Source organism: Eulemur rufifrons, chromosome 8, assembly GCF_041146395.1.
Source record: "Eulemur rufifrons isolate Redbay chromosome 8, OSU_ERuf_1, whole genome shotgun sequence".
In the NCBI taxonomy this organism is placed as follows: domain Eukaryota; kingdom Metazoa; phylum Chordata; class Mammalia; order Primates; family Lemuridae; genus Eulemur; species Eulemur rufifrons.
This window is the reverse complement of record NC_090990.1, coordinates 95,352,992-95,373,096: the sequence shown is the minus strand read 5'-3', so window position 1 is coordinate 95,373,096 and position 20,105 is coordinate 95,352,992. Positions and strand designations below refer to the sequence as shown.

Genomic DNA, 20,105 nt, shown 5'->3' with positions numbered 1-20,105 from the left:
GCACACTTATAACCCTGCCTCAAGCGAATGAAAATCGACACATATAACCAAAAACATTTGTACCCACACAATATGTTGAAATTCAAAAAAAAAAGAATTCTGAAAACTAAAAGAAAAAAAAAGGTGTTTCTACACAAAAAATGAATGAAAAAGTTTTCCCAACTGCAAGGGAAAATCACAAATGAATTGCCTTATGCAATTTAAAGATAATTAAATATAAATTTTGTTTTGTACAGTTGTATCTTTTATTATATTCTGTAAATCAGAATCTGATCTAGTATCAAATTTTTATATTTTATTTTAGTATCAGATTTTTATGTTTGACATTTTAGAGTATCAGATTGTTTTTGCAAAAATAAAACAAAAGAAGGAAAACATAATGCCCTCTAACTGCCCTGTCACATAGTTTGTGAATTTTACATAGTTTGTGAATTATAAATATAGAAGATCAAAACTGATGTTCTAATGATATGGTAATTTGCACAAGCCAATGTTCCCTATAATATTTTAAGTTGTGCTACATGGGTACCTCTAAAAACAAGTGTACGTGACCAAAGTTTAGTAGTGTAATCAGATAAACTTGCATCCACATTAAGTTGCCATTTTAATGATGACACATATTCACAATTGACCATAAATGAAATTGTTTTGACATGACAAAACTTCATTCTGGAGGATATTAGTCTATTTCAGGTTGCTGTTTATCTGTCATGCAGAATTCTTATCTTTGCTGACAGTTTCCTTGACTCTATGTGCCGTTGAATCCACCGCAAAGATTTACATGCCCACACACCCACACATGAGACCATAAAAGACGAAGAGCCTAGATCTGACTGTCTGTTTCTCTGAGAGTTTCCCTTCTCCTATCCTCACCCCTGCCCCTCTCCCACCTCCCTACACGACTTTCATGTGAAGTTCTCTGAGTTTTTCTGGCATTCCCTCTCCATCTAGTTGCCTCTGATAGTGTCCCTAAACACATCTCTGTACTTTCTTCTTGTGAGGACCTGGCCCTTGGGGACCACATGCTCTGACCTCCCCTTGTTCCACTCTCTTCACTGATACTTTATTCCTGTCTTCATTCATTCTAGCCACGCAATCCAGCACATGCACAGGTAGCTGGATGTATTATGACAGAGAGTTAGATATATTACACTTTAGACAGAATGTCTAAAGCAGCATCAGCCTCATTCCAACTGATGCTCCTAAAGCATCATTTCATATTTATAAATCTTTAACAAAGACTTTTATTACCTTGTGTTTTAATTCTGGGATTTCTTCCCAGCCTATATCAAAGACCAACTTCTACATCTTGGGCCCTAGAAATCTTACTCCCATTCACTTCCTCAAGTCTGAAAAATATCATCTCTTTCACATCTAGCCCTTTTTTCTGTTCTAAATGCATTGGTTCCTGCTCTGCTCTCCTTTTTTGCTCTTCATTTCTTAGATGTTTTAAAATCTGCTGTTTTTCCTGGTTACAGTCCACTTGCCAACTCTGTGTGCATATTACTACTTTTAGCACAGTAGCACTTGTCGTATATATTGCATCGTTTGTGTGTGGGTATATATACTGACACAACATCCATTTATCACTCCAAAGCAGCCTCGTGAGCACTTCCTTTAATTGGTTAAAACCTTTTGCCCTATTTGAGGAAAGCACAAGGTGGAATTCCACCAGCCTGAATTTTTAAATACTGTGAATGAAATAGCATGATCAATACGTAGTGCTTAGTGAAAGACAATGGAATTTGCTGTTTTTCTATAATTTCAACCATTAGTGAATTTCCAAGACTTGGTTGTGTATTTGCCTCACCAAGAGTGAAAGCTGTAGAAATCTGTCCAGAGCAAGTTGTGTGGAGACACTGTGCAAGAGATTCATGGAAGCACGGTCTTTGTAGTTGGGTGGTTTTACAATTCCTAAGGGAATTTGCAGTGGGATCCTATAGTTACTCACTTCCTGGAAATTTGAAGATACACTGAGACAGAATGTCATTGTTTTGTCCTATTTTCAACGTCCCTATGTTCCCAGGAGAATTTCAAACTGTCTTTAAATGTAGTTGGCATATCCATGACCAACAGTCTCACCTAACCTTATTTCTCTAGGTTATCAAAATCTGGAGGTGTATGGAGTGAACCTCTCTGACAACCAGAATTTTTGCAGTAAAGCTCAGTTATTTTTAGCAAAAGGTCATGAGTACAGAAAATAACAACTATACAGACTATAGCATCTTTTTTTTTTTTTTTGAGACAGAGTCTCACTCTGTCACCTAGGCTAGAGTGCAGTGGCATGATGATATCTCACTGCAACCTCCAACTCCTGGGCTCAAACAATCCTCCTTCCTTGGCCTCCCAGAGTGCTAGGATTACAGGTGTGAGCCAGTGTGCTTGGCCACATCTTTCTTTTTTCCAAACCCTATGCTAATCATAAAAAGAAAGATTGAAAATCTTTAACATTGGGAGCTTCTGTTCCTCAAAGGATACTATCGATAAAGTAAAAAATAAAAGATACATGGTTAGAAAACATATTTTCAACACATATATCCAATAAAGGATTAATAAAAACTAATAATATATAAAGAATATCCAGTCAATAAGAAAATTTTAAAAACATAAATGATCTAATAAAAAATTGCAAAAGATATGATCAAGTATTTCACAGAAAAAGAAAACAGATAGACAATAAACATATGAACAGATATTCACTTCACTAGAAATGAGGAAATGCAAATCAAGAGAATTTTAATTGCCAAAAATAAAGAAGTCGAGTAATACCAAGTATATGAGAGGATATAAGTCAACTGAATTAGTTACATATAGCTAATGGGCATATAAATTAGTACAATTTCTGGAAATAAATTGGTGTTATAAAGTCAAATATTCATAAACTCTAATGATTCTGCATTTTGATGTCTAGTTATACATCCATATATAAGAGAAATTTTAGCACATGTGTACCTAGAGACACATACAACAATGTTCATAACAGTATTGTTTTTAGAAAACAACTGGAAGGAAAATAAGTTGTGTTATATTCATATAATGAAAATCAATGGCAGGAAAATGAATGTGGAATAGCATAGATGTATAGTAGTTACATACAGTCATGGGGAAAAAGTATGCCTCAGAAAACAATATATTAATATAATATGATACTATTTTTACATAGGTTGAAAACAAAGAAAGTAAACCATCTGCCATTTAGGCATATGTGTAATGTGTGTGCATGTGTGTATGACTGCTTAAAAGTAAATTAAGTGATACGACATTAATCAGAAATTGAGGTAACGGCAACAACTGAGGGGGAAGCAAGGGGTGGAGTGATATAGAGAAGCACAGAGGTAGGTGTAGATTATTAATAACATTTTAGTTCTTGGATTGTGTCATGGGTTATAAGCGTCTATGGCATGGTAGAAGAAAGGAAGAAAGGAAGGTAGCAGACAGGTGGGCAGAAAGGTGGGGGGAGAGGGAGTGAGAGAACTGACCTAGCTTCCATGCATTTCTGCTGTTTGCTACAACCATAAAGAAATGACCACTAATATCACTTGATCATGAAACCTTTCAGGTAATCATTAGTGTTGCTCACAATGATGCAATTCTCCTCTTTTTGGAGGCACACGGAAGGCTGCACTTCTTCCCTTGTTAAACAGCACCATGTGACTTGTTATAGCCAAGAAATATAAGCAGAATGTGTCACTTTAAGACTGAAGCCTTTAAGAGAAACAAGGCACCAGTCAACATCTTCCTTTTCCACCTTCAATAAATACCTAAAATATATAGCATTGGCTTGGTGGTAGGTTTATAGGTGAAGAAGAAACTAGTACTTATTGGAGATTGGAAAGACGGCAGTCCATGTTATATAGTAGTGAAAATGTTAAAAAGCATTGCTTGTGGTAACTCTAGAAGTATGTTCTGCACCTAGTGCACTTGATCTCTAAGGGAAGACACCAGAGAATCAGAATGTCAACACTGTGTTGACATTTTGGCTGCCTTTGGTAATAGTAATATATTATAAAAGAGATGACCTTGGCCGGGCGCGGTGGCTCACGCCTGTAATCCTAGCACTCTGGGAGGCCGAGGTGGGCGGATCGTTTGAGCTCAGGAGTTCGAGACCAGCCTGAGCAAGAGTGAGACCCCATTTCTACTAAAAATAGAAAGAAATTATATGGACAGCTAAAAAATATATATATATAGAAAAAATTAGCCGGGCATGGTGGTGCATGCCTGTAGTGCCAGCTACTCGGGAGGCTGAGACAGGAGGATCGCTTGAGCTCAGGAGTTTGAGGTTGCTGTGAGCTAGGCTGACGCCACGGCACTCACTCTAGCCTGGGCAACAGAGTGAGACTCTATCTCAAAAAAAAATAAATAAATAAATAAATAAATAAAATAAAAGAGATGACCAAAGGAAAACCACATGGTCTGTTTTGCAAGCCGAAATGAAAGGAATAACTGACTCAATGTCTTCAACAGGTAAACGGTATGGAAAAATTTCACTGATAAATGATCTTCAACAGGACACATACAAATACACACACACTATAAAAATCTTTCTGTCCATTCAACTCAATCAAGAGCAACTATTAAGTGCATTCATATTGCAACCATCACCATTCTCCAACTACAGAACTTGTTTCAGCTTGCAAAACTGAAACTCTGTACTCATTAAACACTAAGTTCCCATTCCCCTCTCCCTTCAGCCCCAGGCAAACACATTCTATTCTCCTGTCTTATAAATTTCACTATAGGAACTCATAAAGTGGAATCATACAGCATTTATTTTTTTCTGACTGGCTTATTTTACTTAGGAGAATGTTCTAAAGATTCACTCATGTTGTAGCCTCTGTCAGAATTTCATTCCTTTTTCAGGTTGACTAATGTTCCACTGGATGTATATATCACATTTTGCTTATCCATTCATATGTCAATGGACACTTAGGTTGCTTCCACGTTTTAGCTATTGTGAATAATGCTGCTATAAACATAGGTGAATAAATATCTGCTCAAGACCCTGCTTTTGACTCTTTTCCATATACACACAGTAGAATTGCTGAATCATTTGGTCATTCTATGTTTAATTTTGTGAGGAATCTCCATACTATCTTCCACGGTGGTTTTACCATTCTCCATTCCCACCAACCAGTGCACAAGGGTTCCAATTTCTCCACATCCTTGTCAATGCTTGTTATTTTCTGTTTTGTTTTGTTTTGATAGTAGGAATGTTAATGGGTGTGAGGTGGTATCTCACTGGGGTTTTGGTTTGCATTTCCCTAATGAGTAGTGATGAACAGGATCTTTTCATGTGCTTATTGGGCATTTGTATGTCTCATTTGAAGAAAAGTCCTTTCAAGTCCTTTGCCCATTTTTGAATTGGATTTTTGTTATTGTTTTTTGTTTTTGTTATTGTTGTATTTTAGGAGTTCTCTACATAATCTGGATATTAATATTTATCAGATATATGATTTGCAAGTATTTTCTCCCATTCTGTGGGTTTATTACTTTGTTGATAGTGTCTTAAGGTGCACAAAATTTTTAAATTTTCAGAAAGGCCAATTTGTGCATTTTTTCTTTTGTTGCCTGTGCTTTGTTGTTATATCCACAAAATCATTGCCTAATCCAATACTGCGAAGAGTTTGTCCCATTTGGTTCTAAGAATTTTATAGTGCTAGGTCTTACATTTAGGTGAGATCCATTTTGAGTTAATTTTTTTCTTTCAATGACTTTGGTACCAATGAGTTAATTTTTATATATAGTATTAGGTAAGGGTCCAAATTTATTCTTTTGCATGTGAATATTCAGTTTTCCAGCACCATTCATTTAAAAGATTATTCTTTCCTCTATTGAATAGTCTTGGCAACCTTGTCAAAAATCAATGGACCATATATATGTGGGTTTATTTTGGGCTCTGCATTCTATTCAGTTAGTCTATATGTCTGTGTTTATGCCAGTACTATACTGTTTTGATACTATAACTTTGTAGTAAGTTTTGAAATAAGAATATGTAAGCGCTCAAGCTTATTGTTCTTTTTAAGGATGGTTTTGGCTATTTGGGATCTCTTGAGGTTTCATATGAATTTTAGGAGGAGTTTTTCTACTTATGGAAAATATACTATTGGGATTTTGATAAGGATTGCATTGAACCTACAAATCACTTTGGGTAGTGCTGACATCTCAAGCTGACAACATTAAGTTTTCCAATCCATGAATATGACATGTCTTTTCATTTATTTATGTCTTTGTTAATCTCTTTCAGAAATGTTTTGTAGTTTTTACTGCGTAAGTCTTTAACCTTCTTGGCTAAGTTAATTCCTAAGTATTTTATTCTACTTGATGCAATTGTGAATGGGATTTTTAAAATTTTACTTTTCATGTTGTACATTGCTAGTGAATACAAATACAACTCATTTTTGTGTGTTCACTTTGTATCTTGCTACTTTGCTGAATTTATTAGTTCTAATAACATTTTTGTGGAATCTTAAGGGTTTTCTACATATAAGATCATATCATCTGTGACCACAGATAATTTTACTTCTTCTTTTCCAGTTTAGATGCCTTTTATTTTTTTTCTATTCACAAAGAAAAATCTCCAGTCCATCTTTTAATTTTTTTGAAAAATTCCTGACATTATTAAAATATATTAATACTCCACTGTTACATTTCCATGACAAAAAGAAAAATTCATGAGCCAAAAAAGAAAACAACAAAACAGGGAGAAGCTTATAAAAACTAAACATGTATCTCAGCATTTAATAGCTGAACAGAGAAAGGAATTAAAACCCTTTGATTAAAAAAATCACAAGTGGATGATAAAGTGTGTAGAAACTGAAAATCTACAAACTATTTAAAACCTGGAATGGCTGACTGTTCAGAAACTACACAGATGGACCATGGGTGTTCTGGTGAACAGCAGAAAGGGATAATGGATGATTCTGCATTGTTCTAGCTGCTCCCCATGCCACCCGTCTCCCAGGAAAGCCTGACAGTGACTAGATATTGAGCCAGGCTAATGCTGGCAGCAGATCCAGTGATGGCATCCTGCCTATAAGTAGATCCCTCCACTGGGTTCACAATTTTGATCTACTCCCCAGACATCTGATGGATCTCATTGATTTTGGTGCCTTGACACCTGATTATGCAGCAAATCAAATCATTTGGAATGATTTGAGTTCATGAGAAGTAGTCTGAGCAGATGCATCCAAACCTGCCCAATAGCCTTTCACCTCTGGAGAGCTGGATTCAATGCCACTGAATCCAGTGTTGCCATGTGTCATGGGAAAATGAGACTGTTGCATCGTCAACCGGTGCGACTTGGTCCAATCTGGCTGTGGAATGGCATACCATCCTTGAATGGTATAGGCCTGACCACCTGCAAAGATGACCAGAGAACTGGATGGGTTGGGCTGATAGAGGATGGTCATGCCCTTCAGGGGGGCCTAGGAAAGAGTCTCCAATATGACCACAAAGATCTGTTTGACACACTCAGTGATGGATTGAAGAATGCCAGCAATAGCAATGGCCCACTCAGTTGAGTTGGGGAGCATATCCCTTGCCACCTGGACCAGAGCCCCTGTATTCTCTTGTATTTCCTTGATCTTGCAACCACCTTTTCCAATGAGAGAGCCACACTGACTAGCAGGGACCACCAGCCTCAGGGTGACTGGGGGTCTACTGGCAGCTGTGCAATTGGTCATAGAGCTGCTGATGTCCTCTTCCAATTTGTCAATGATCATAGCAAAGGCTTTGGAGATGGCATTACTGGGTCCAGCCAAAGTGATAATTCTCTCAGAACAATTCCCTTCTGAGATGTTGATATGTGCACCACTCACCTCACACATCTTCTTAACCGATTCTTCTTTCTTTCCAATGATACTGCCAACTTCCTTTCCATACATAAGTAGCCAGATGGTGAGAGTGACATTTAATCCATCTTCAATCACACCGGTGTCCATGTCGAGCACTGTTCTGGGGAGGTGGACTTTGAGTGGTCAAGTCTTTGGTCACTGGTGGGGGTGAAAGCCAAAAACAGCATTTATGAGGCAGCTTGAGGTAAAAAGGGGAGCCAGCAGGAATGGGAAGGGCAGGAGGCCTGGGGCGGAATAATAGGGGCAGGCGGGAAGGCGAGGGGCAGGGCAACCACAGCAGCAGAGCAGGAGGGGGGACAGGTGCAGGAGGAGCAGGAGGAAGGCGTAATGAGACCCCAGGATGGATGGAGGGCTGCAGAGGGCAGGCAGGAGATGGTGCAGGCTGCTGCTGCTTCAGCTGCTGCTTCTGCTGGTTTCAGATGCCTTTTATTTCTTTCTCCCACCTAATTGCTCTGGCTAGAACTTCCAGTACTACATTGAATAGAAATAGCAAAACTGGGCATTCTTGTCTTGTTCCTGATCATAGAGTAAAACCTTTCACTCTTTCATACATTAAGTATAATGTTCACTGTGTGTTTTTCATATATGGCTTTTATTTTATTGTGTAAGGTTTTTACTTCTATTCCCACTTTGTTGACTGTATCATGAAAAGGTGTTGAGTTGTGTCAAATGCTTTTTCTACATCAATTGAGGTGAGTAGGATCATTTATCCCTCATTCTGTTAATATGATGGGTTACATTGATCCAGTTCAAGGATGTTGAACCATTCTTGCATTCCAGAAATAAATCCCACTTGGTCATGGTGTAAATTCTTTTTAATATGTTTCTGGTTTGCTAGTATTTTATTTAGGATTTTTGCATCAATATTCATAAGGGATATAGGTCTGTAGTTTTCTTTTCTTGTAGTGTCTTTGTCTAGCTTTGGTATCAGGGCAAAGCTGGCCTCATAGAATGAGTTAGAGAGTTTTTCCTCCTCTTCCATTTTTTGAAAAAGTTTGAGAGTGATCAGTCCTAGTTCTTCCTTAAATGTTTGGTAGAAGCTATTTTCTTTATGGTTCCCAGGAGGATTACATTCTACATCCCAAAGTTATAACACTCCAAGTTGAATTTATACCAGTTGAACTTCAATAAGATACAAAGGTCCTGATCCTTTATACCTCTGTCCCCACCCCTTTCAGATGTTCATGTCACAGAATTACATCTTTATGCACTGTGGGTCTAAAATAGAAACTAATGATGTTTGTAATGCATTAGCCCTTTAAATTATATAGAAAAGTGTAAGCTAACTGGGTACAGTGGTTCATACTTCTAGTCCCAGCTACTCAGGAGACTGGGGTGAGAGGATCATTTGAAGCCAGGAATTCCAGGCTGCAGCACTGCAATAAGCTATGATCCCATCTGTGAATAGCCACCGCACTCCAACCTAGACAACATACCAATACACTGTCTCCAAAAAAAAAAAAAAGAAAGAAAGAAAGAAAGAAAGAAAACTATAAAATATGAATAATAAGAAATATATATGTATACTGGTCTCTGCCCCCAATTTCTCACAGAGAGCTCCTGAAACCCTTGTAAATAAGAGTACTTGGAGAATCTTTTGTTCCAGTACTTTCTATTTAACCCTGGTCCATGACACAGAGCTCCTAACCCCCTTGGAATTTCCTGGGTAATAGGAGTGACCTTTATTCTAATGAGATGACTCCTGATGGGCTCCTTGATGGGGATGGGCCCAAGAAAGACAAAGCCATGCTTAGAAGCTTGGAACCTTAAGCCCCACTCCCCATCCTCCAGGGAGGGAAGAAGGACTGGAAATGGAGTTAGTAATCAATCCTGCCTACCTGATAAAACTTTCATAACAATGCCAAAAGTAAGGGGTTCTGAGAGCTTCTGGGTTGGTGAACACATCCACATGCCAGGAGGATAGAGCACCCCACCTCTATGGAGACAGAAGTTCCTGTGCTTGGTACCCTTTCAAACCATGCCCAGGACCTATTCATCTAGCAGTTCATTCATATCCTTTAAAATATGCTTTGTAGTAAATCAGCAATATTCTGTAAACTGATTTCCTGGGTTCTGTGAGCCACTGTAGCAAATGACCAAACCCACAAAGAGGGTTATGAGAACCTCCGATTTGGAGCAAAGTTAAACAGAAGTTGTTGGTAACCTGGAGACACACTACTTGCAATTGACATCCTAAGTAAGGGATAAACTTGTGGGGCTGAGCCCTTGACCTATAGGGTCTGCACTCACTCTGGCTGGTGTCAGAACTGAATTGAATTGTAGGACCCTCAGCTGGTGTCAGAGAATTGGTTAATGTGGGGAAAAATCCACATATCTGGTCACATAAGCACTGAGAGTAGTGTGAATACAGAGGAAAAAAGAGTTTGCTTTTTCTATAGGAAAAAAATGAATTCACAGTGTTTTAATAATTTGCTTACATGTACATCTCTCCTTGCCATCTCTCTGACTTTGCACTTCCTCCCACAGCACTCTGAGTCAGGAAACACATACTAACTTTCTTTAAATCTCAGAGTTTACAAGAATGCATGGCACAATGGTTCTTCAACAACAGTGCCCTAAATTTGTTTTTCATGAGTGAGTGAAATTGAGTTGAAATAGACTTTTGAAAATGCTCAAGAAACAATATAATAATAACTAACATATATCAAGCAGTTACTACAAGCCTGGTGCTCTTTTAACAGCTATACAAGTTATTGTGGTGATTGTCCATGGAGGCCGAGCTAGTGGGGAGCCTGGCGTGAGGGTTCTGGGTCCCGGCCACAGGATGAGGAACCTGGGGCCATGAGAGGTGAAATGATAAGTTATCCAAGGCACACAGCTAATTAAGTAGCAGAGGTGGCATTAGAACTCAGGTTTCCTGCCTCCCAAGATTATTAAAATGAGTCTTCTGAGGCAAATCCCTAGTGATTTCCTAAAGCAAATCATTGGATGGCCAGTCATGGTAAAACTGAATTCTGGAGTATATTATCCAGGGGACCTGGCTTGCCTGGATGGCTGCATCAATATAGTCCTGGAGCAGACAGAAGAATATGTAAATGGACAACTGAAGAATAAGTACAGGGATGCACTTATCCGAGGAAACAATGTGTTGTACATAAGTTCACAGAAGAGAAGGATGTGAAGACACCAAGACAGCAGTACTTTTCATAGTTGGAAATATTTTTTACGAAATTTTTGCTATTTTTTTGGTTGTTTCCTGATATAATTTGCCCTGTTTTTATAATAATTGGCAATTTTCATTGACTTATAGACAAGATAAATGTATAAAATTGTGGATTTAATTCTGAAGAATTAAAAAAAAATAAAAGGTATACAAGTTATTTCACTTAATTTTTATGAAAACCACATGTGAAATAAGACCACAGGTGAGAACGTTACTACTATATTGCTATTATCTCTATTTCACAGATAAGGAAACTGAGACTCTGGTATATAAAAACCCTTCCAAGAGGCAGGTGAATTTAGGGAGCCAGGATTTATGCTAATTCCACTGGATGCCAGAGCTTGGACCTTGAACAACTTCATGCTACAGATGTGGGGCACGATGAAAATAATGACAGGTGAAAACTTTCCCAGCTCAGACATCTCTGTGGTCACTCCAGGGTGGAAGGGAGAACAAAGGTAAAGTCGCCTTCTCAGAGAAGTCCTCCCTAACATTCGTTTCTGGATTCAGGGCTGCTCCTCTGTGCTCCCACGAATCGCTAGGCAGTTCTCCTGTGAAATCTTCCCACTGTGCACCAAAGGGGCCCATGGGTTCTGCCACCTGCAGCTTTAGAATTGGGTTCATCCATCTTCTCTATTGCTGTATTCCCAGCACCTTGCCCAGGAGATAGTACACATCCAGTAATTTTTGTTGGAATGACTGAAAAAAAGAGTATGTGAAAGAGAAAAAAATGTTCACTCGCCCATCCCACCAGTGCTCTGTGCACTCCCAGCCAACACTGTCTGGCACACAGCAGGCGAGTCACACACAGGGGAACATGGGTGAGAGGTGAAAGCTTACTCAGGTTTCTTGTCTGCTCTATTTGGAGGAACGGCAGCTGAGAGTGATGAGGGGCAGAGACGTCTGTGTTCTAGGATGGAGAATGGGAACGAGGGGTAAGAGAGAAGGCAGGAAAGAACAGGCAGCAGAAAGCAAGTAAAATACTGTAGGGAAAATAGTGACAATTTCTAACCCAGGCCCAAATAAATCTGGTTTAAACAAAGAGAGCCCTCTCAAACATTTTTAAGGCAAGCATCTTCAGCTTCCTGAAGGGAAACTTCTTCCCCTCCTCTGCTTCCCCTTCTTCTAATTTCCCTAAGGCCTAAAAATTTTGAGCCTCGCCTTCTAGTCAATGAGAAGTAATTGACACTCACATGGGAGAATTGGAAGGGCTTGTTATAATCAGATTTGCATTCTAGAGGAAACAATAAAATGTCTAATATTTAGTCATGGGTCAAAGCTGATGTCATCCCCATCCAATCTGCACCAATAACTCATTGGGGATGATTTGGCCACTTGGCTCCTTTTGAATAAGCACCTAAACATGAGAACTCAGGATCAGTGAAGGTACCACCCAAGATCATTCATCATAGGCTGCCTGCCCCGTGCTTCCCTACAGACAATGCCCCAACCACTAAGGCTACAATATACCAGATGGGGATATTGGGTGTATCTCTTTGGTACACCCCCACAGAGGAACTCTTTTCTTCTTTAGGATACTGAAGTGAAGGATTTAATTGATCAGTCCACATGAGTTAGGAAAGGGTAGGATAAAATGCTTCCCCTGACCCTTTATTCCTCTGGCTATTTGAAGGGCTACCTAGAAGGGGGTGGGGAGGGCATGTTCCTCTATCAGGATTCCTAAGCTCTGACATTCCAAGCACAAAAGTAGTTGAAGTAGAACCAACCAGAGCAATAGAAATTCTTTTGAAAATTCTAATAGTACTTCACCACCTGCAGGAAAAGAATTCACACACGCCCAGCCTTGAATCAATATGATTTATTCTCTTCTCCTTTGCCATTAACAATTCAGTTGGTAAGTCACTTTGCATCCTTGAGATCCCACAGTTGGGAGAGGAGGTCTCGGTCTCGTACCACAACTCTCTCAACGGTAGAATAGAAGCACAGCTGCCTCAGTTATCTCGCGGCTGCTGCTGTAACCAGTGTGAGTTCCATATCCATTCGCGTCAAAGGCAGAGAAATCCCCACACTGGCGGGGATTGCTTTCGGGAAAGAACCCTCCTCCGCCGATGCAGTGCTGGGAAACGGAGAGGAAGAGACAGAGATGACAGATCTGCTGGTGACGCCAGTGACAGCCTAATGGCCAAATCCAGTGCAGACTTTGGTCCTCAGCAGACTCTCCATTGGTGATGTTGTTCTGTTCCTCCCATAAAAACTCTACACCTTTAGCTTTAGTGACCTCATTGTCTGCTCCTCACTGTCCTCCAGCTTCTCTGAACACTCATTCTCAGATTCCTTGGCGGGACTCTTCCATCTTGAATTCTTTAAGTGCTGCTCCTCAGTACGGGACACATCTCCCTGTCCCTTATAGACTGCATGACCACTTTGGCTTCAGTTACTAGCACTTCACTATGGCCCTCAAATCTCTATCTCCAGTCCAGATGTTCCTTGTACTGAAGACCTCGAAATCCAACCTGGGTTGAGATTCTACACAGGAATCTCAAGCTCCATATGACCAAAACAGAGTTAAATATCCATCATGGACCCCAAACTGTTTGTCATCCAGACACCCTGACTTAATAAATGACACTCATTCAACCAAACGAAAACCATGAGCTATTCTAGACTTCTTCCCTTCCCATCCTCTGTATTCAACTGGTATTCCATTTAAAATCTTGAAAATTCATCGATACCCATCATTTATCACCACAGGCACATGGCGAGGGATGGCTTGAATGAGGTTCTAGAAGGTGATGTCCAGGACCCTCCCAGTAACCCCCAACACAGTGCGTAGCTATGCAAGCCCTGGCCAAGGTTGGGGAAGCCCAGTTTTTCTCTGAAACCTAAATCTCAGGTGAAGAAAGACAACATTTTGTGTTTCTCAAGGAATCTCAGCTCCAAAAGGCTTCCACAGAATTTTCCTGCATGGAAGCCTCACCCCAACTCCAGGAAACCGAGTGCTTTATCCCAAAGGCTGAGCATCCAGCAGTGGCTCTTGTGAAGACTCAGCCCTCGATTTTAGTCCTCAAAGGTACAGGATGTCTGTACCCGGACAATGGGTCCTACAGCTCTGGCCCCTGAAACTCAACAATGGGCAAGAGAAAGTCACACTCCCACACACATACATACACTCACAGCACACTCATACCACACCCAACACACATAACAACACACGGTGACAAACTCAACATTACAGCCCCTTTGGTCCCCACAAAGACTCACATGCTCAGTGTTACATCCGGTGACCCTCACTCCAGCACACAAGGCGTTGGCTGCTCTCTCGTTATTAAATACCCTGAACTGGACAAATCCTGCAGTGAACTCCTCTGAAAACAAGAGACAGAAAACAGCATTCAAGGGAGATGCTAGAAATAGCCTCCTTTACGCCAGCCCAGAGATTCTCTATGCTGAAGCTCAGGCTACAGCCCTATACTCCAGCCACACTGGTGGAGCTCAACTCTTCTGGGGCCAACGGATGGTGCATCCTGGCCCCAAACTTCCCATCAGGGATCTGTTCCCAGCCCAGAGAGCAAGAGCTTGTCCTCAGGGAGGGCCTCTCGTCTGCCAGAGGCTTGTGAAGAGAAATTCAACTATGCAGGAAGATCACACTGAACACCTCCAAGGACGGAGTTGCCCCAATTGGGAGGCAGATTCACTCTGTTCCTTGTTACATTTTTCTTACTCTCCTTTATTTTAAAATCCCAAATCTCAATGATAACGGCTTTGAATTTTATAGCATAGGCTCAGCCTCTGTGAAAGATATTATGCTGCCAACTTTAGATTCACACAAAATAAACTCATGGTTACCCCTCACAATAAAAATAAAAAGGCCTCCCCATTTTGTTGATTGTCCTGCCCTGTGTTCATGAACCTGGCCTGGTCCTAACAAGTTCCTGAGGAGCTGACAGTGGGGTTGTTAGGACTAAAGAGTCTGGAGCCAAATTTCCGCAGTGCAAATGTGAGCTCCCCTGTGTATGTGCCCTGTGATCTCAGCAAGTTCCCAAACCTCTCAGTGCATGTTTCCTAAAATGAGGTTAATGACAGCTCAGACCTTAAAGCCGTCAAGCAGACTAAGTGGAACAACACGGGTAACATGCATAGAAGAGAACCGGGCCATGGTTACGGATTAATAACTGCTACCTGTCCTGATTGAATGAGCTCAATCAAAACTGAAACTCTTCCTACCAAGAGGTCAGAGGAGCATTAAAGACTCACTTTGGCCAAGAGGTGAGTAATAAGACGCCGTTTTCTGGGCATCGCCAAAATCATAGACCACAGGGATCACTGGGCCATTGTTAGTCCAACACCTTCCTTCTCCATATTTCACAGGGAATTTCTATGAGGAACAAAGAAAGTCATTGAGCAAGGACAATAGCTTTGTCCTTACCAGCCATTCCTTCCCAGGGATGCTGCTGTTCACTGAGGGAAAACAATGCCTTATCAGTAACAGAGATTATCTCAAAACGAGTCAAAATAAGACTCCTCCCTCCCCCATAATATTCTGACATAAAAAATTAATTAATTAATTAATTACATAAAAACAGGTTATTCTTGAACATATGTAAATAAATGATAAGCCTAAATAAAACATGCGATTATCATCTTTGAGTTTATATAACATTTTTCTTGATATTCTGGGACAATAGATAGAGCACATTTACTAGAAAAATATGAAATAATCATTTCATTATTAAGCACAATTTGTTTATAAGAAATTTCTTACTAAAAAAAAAAAAATCTTTCCCTTTTGCTGCTGCTAGTCACTCAGAAGCTGTGCTTCTCCAACAGCCCAGACCACTTCATTCTCATTTTCTCTCTCTCTCTTTCCTCTCCTGCCCCAATTCTCCTCTCCCATAGGTGTTTTCTCTTGCCTGGCTCAGAATTCCTGAGAGAAGTGGGACAGAAGCCACCAGCAAATCAAGGTTAGGAGAACATGGGAGACAGGCCCACTGAAAGATGGGCCTGCCCAACCTCTAACACTTGCTTCTCCGACATCCATAAAAACCAGCCCCAGCCAGCAGCCCTGTGTACCTGGTAGAGGCCAAACAGATTATGTCCCAGTCTCTGGAAGAAGCCAATTTCGGTGTGGTACCTCAGCAGGGAGCTGTTCCTCCAGTGTTCCAGGGGGGACTTGTTGGGCACATGCCAGATGCTCAAGTCCTGGGCCTGGATGTCGTAGTAGCCAGGGTTCTGCACAGCAACACACACTGAGCCTGACGGGGCCAGGGGGTCCCACCAGGCAAAGGCCCACACGTGCAGCCCTCAGCTGAGCTGACAGCTCTGGGCTCCAGGGGGGCAGATGGTCCCCTGTGCTCAGACACCCCCACTTCCAGCTGACACTCCCCACCACCCACGTCCCTAACTGACTAGTGCGGAGGAAGTTGTGATTCAAGATGTCTAAGTATTTCTTTCCTCTTCTCCAGCTCTGTTTCCATGTCCCCACCCTCCCACCCTCCCTCCTGCATGCTGTGCCCAGACACACTCAACTCCTCACCCTTTCCCAGTGTGTGGGAAGTGGCACCAACCTTGTAGTCGTCACTTGTGGCCGCCTCTGTAGACCCAAAGGTGTTGTAGTTGGCCCAGTTGTTGTCCCCCTCTGGGGAGTCTGCTCTGTTGCCCTGCTGACTGGACCAGCGATCGCCCACCGTGCACTTCCCATACATGTTGTTCTCGTGCACGCTGGCCACCAGGGTCCAGCCGCCACCCCCAGTGGTCATGTCACAGAAGGTCTGGTAGACGACACCATTCTCGGTGCGGAGGAAATACAGGCCATCTGCAGAGAGAACCAGCCAGAGCCTCCCTGTCTCAGAGCTCATGGCCATCTCAGCCCTACCACCAGAGAGGCCCTAGGAAGCAGAAACATGGCCTAAAGGTTCCTCCCTGAGTCCTGTCACTAAGTGTTCCCAGGGACCCTGGAACCTCCCTAAGTTCAGAAGATCACGCTCCTGAGACTGAGGGAGAACATAGAGTTACCAGCACTCCACGTGGCCAGTGACGTTTCTACCAGGTTAAAGATGGGATTATCATATAACCCAGCAACTCCACTGCTAGGTTTATACTCAAAAGAATTGAGAAAAGGGACTCGAATAGATACTAGTGCACCAGTGTTCATTGCAGCATGAGTGACAAGAGTCACAACAATGTTTGAGTTGAGAAACAGCCCAAATATTCATCAATAGATGAACAAACAAAATGCAGGGTGTGTGGGGGGTGGTTTACATATGTATACACACAGTGGATAAAATGGAAGGACATATCCATGCTACAGCACGGATCAACCTTGAAAACATTTTGCTGAGTGAAATCAGCCAGACACAACGAGAAAAATATCACCTGACTCTACTTACACGAGGTAACTGGAATAGCAAATCCATAGAGACAGAAAGCAGAACGGCAGTTCCCAGGGACTGGGGGAAAGGGCAGTGTGGAGCTATTGCTGAGTGGGTACAGAGGTAATGAAAAAGTCCACAGATGGATAATGGTGGTGGCTGCACAACGTTGTGAAGGTAAGTACTGCTGATAAATTTTACATTTAAAATTAAAGTGGCAAATTTTATCCAATAGGTTATATATATGTATCTATATATATATATATATATATACACACACACACATACATTTTACAACAATTTCTTCTTAACTTTAAAAAGAACCTCCCAGAGGACAAAATCCTGATTGCCCTCAGAGGGCTCTGTTTAAATGTCTCATCACTCACCACCGGCGCTGGGGCACTTCGCTTTGATTTCCTTGCAGCTTCTGGGCAGAGATGGAGACAAAGAAGAACAGGTCCCCTTCTGGGAGGAAGTATTGTCCACCTCTAGAGAATATGCACAGTTTTATTCTCACTGCTGATTGTTACAAAACCCAGCCTCTCCTTGTCACTAGTTCCAAACAATTCCACCCCATGGTAGCAGAGCCTCGCTGCCGGAGTGGTAAGACCCAGAGATATCCAGTGTCATATTCATTCAGCCATTTGACCCAACACCCAGCACAGGCTTGATGCACGCCTCCCTCCACATGACCTCACCCTGTGCCCGGCCCTGCCCTAAGCACTGGGCAGTCAAAGAAATTAAACATCCCCCAAGAGCTTGCCCCTAGAGGGAGTTGTTGATCAGTCCACAGAAAATTGTATGAAGAAGAAAAAATGATAAAAAAAAAAAAATAAGCAAGGCCCAGCACATGGGCTCATGCCTATAGTTCTAGCACTTTGGGAGGCCAAGGCTGGAGGATCACTTGAGCCCAGGAGTTTGAGATCAGCCTGAGCAAGAGTGAAACCGTATCTCTACAAAACATAAAAAAATTAGCTGGGCAAGGTAATGCACAACTGTAGTCCCAGCTGCTTGGGAGGCTGAGGCAGGAGGATCACTTGAGCCCAGGACTTTGAGGTTGCAGTGAGTGATGATGATGCCACTGCACTTTATGCCCTCTATCTCAGGTGACAGAGCAAGATCCTGTCTCAAAAAAAAAAAAAAAAAAAGATAGACAAGCTCAGGAGAACAAAACAAAGACTCTGAGGGGAGAGTGCAGAATGGAGAGGCCAGACTGGAGGCAGGGTGGTTGTCTGGGAGTCGGAGGTGGAGGTGGTGGGCAGGGATTGTCTCACGTCTTAGTCACAGAAGGCCTCCTAGTCCAGGTGACACCACCATTTATTCAGAGAGAACAAACATGATTCATCAGTAGGAAGAAAGAGAAGAGAATTCAAGGCAGGGACAATAGTGTGTGCGAAAGCCTGGAAGAAAAAGTACAGAATAATCCGGCCGGTTAAAGAAATATAAGTAGCTTAATGTGGCTGAAACATAGGATGTGAGATAGGGAGCAGTGGTGAGACTATGGCCAAGAGTTTAGCAAGAGGCACAGAATGAAGAAATTTATATGCTAATCTGAAGGCTAAAGAGCCTGCAAACTACTCTAAAAGTCTAGAGGAATGACAGTAATCACAAGCTTTGAGGCCACCTGTAAGTAACTCAGTGCCTACTAGTTGAGTATCCTTGGAGTGATACTTAACATATCTGAGCCCCAGTTTCTTCATCCCAAAAACAAAGCTAAAAAGTGTTTTTGTGAAGATTAAGTGAGAAGATATTAGAAACAGCCTTTACTTTTTTAAAAATCAATAAATAAATATGAAGACAAATGCAAATTTTACAATGCCATTGTTATTTCTGCTGTAGAGAGGAAGACTGTGGAAAGAATATTCTCTGGGCACCAAGCAGACCACGCAATTCCCATGGAAATCCCATGGCCAAGGCCACAGATATAGGGAGTGGCTGGGAGGGAACACAGTTCTCACCAGAGCCCCTTCAGGCCCACACAGAGGCACAGAGCTGAACCCAGGACATGCCTCGGGCAACACCCTCACTGCTACAGGCCAGATTCCTCCCACAAGAGGCCAGAAATCAGCACTTTGCCTACATTCAAGTCAACCTCCCTGCATCTCAGAGACATCCCCTGTGGCCCAGGAGAGACCAGCATTCTGAACCACCCAGCCCATTGTGTTCCTCTTGAACACTAGAGCTGAGTGGAGGAACCGCTGCCCCCAGACAGGTGACTCACCTTCACTCCATCCTCTGGTGGCCACAATGAGGAACAGGAGGAAGCCAAGTTGGTTCATTGTAATCTAAAGAAAAGCAAGAAGGTCACTGTCTTGACCATCTTTTTTCTCTACATCCCTGCTCCCACCCCTATCCAATCCTACAAAGACTCCAAAGCCCCTTGCATTTTGTTTAAATTCCACACATCTCTGGGACCAAAAGCAGACCTGAGCTGAAACCAGGATTCCCCCCACAAACAGACCATGTGTCTCAGCTGAGTTCCCTCCAACACAGAGAGCTGCCTCCTCCCTCACAGGAGCCAGGAGCTCAGAGTTAGCTGCCAGCTGAGTGGAGCTTTCTCTGCAGAGGCTCCTGATGCGGGGTGATGTGCTGGGCCCTTTATGGAGAAAGCCCAGTGGGGCTTGGCCCAGGCTTCCAGCCCCACCCTCCCCTGGCACGATGCCCAGTGCAGGTGAGGACTCAGGGCGGGTTCTTTATACAGTGATAACTCACAGAATTAGCAGGTTCTAAAGGACAAAT

General features: G+C 42.0%; 1 protein-coding gene and 1 pseudogene across 1 annotated transcript in view; both read right to left on the bottom strand.

The window, feature by feature from the left end:
- Nucleotides 1-6,801: 6,801 nt before the first annotated feature.
- LOC138389836 (poly(rC)-binding protein 2 pseudogene) lies at nucleotides 6,802-8,013 on the bottom strand (annotated as a pseudogene).
- A 4,828-nt stretch (nucleotides 8,014-12,841) lies between these two features.
- LOC138389835 (intelectin-1-like) overlaps nucleotides 12,842-20,105 on the bottom strand; it is a 32,445-nt gene continuing 25,181 nt past the window's right edge. The window contains exons 2-8 of the mRNA XM_069478473.1: nucleotides 19,588-19,651; nucleotides 17,753-17,854; nucleotides 16,563-16,810; nucleotides 16,069-16,227; nucleotides 15,253-15,373; nucleotides 14,260-14,363; nucleotides 12,842-13,114 (exon numbers count right to left, since the gene is read on the bottom strand). Of these exons, the coding sequence (XP_069334574.1) occupies nucleotides 12,962-13,114; nucleotides 14,260-14,363; nucleotides 15,253-15,373; nucleotides 16,069-16,227; nucleotides 16,563-16,810; nucleotides 17,753-17,854; nucleotides 19,588-19,645 (945 nt within the window). The 5' untranslated portion in view covers nucleotides 19,646-19,651 and the 3' untranslated portion in view covers nucleotides 12,842-12,961. The remainder of the gene's footprint in view (nucleotides 13,115-14,259; nucleotides 14,364-15,252; nucleotides 15,374-16,068; nucleotides 16,228-16,562; nucleotides 16,811-17,752; nucleotides 17,855-19,587; nucleotides 19,652-20,105) is intronic.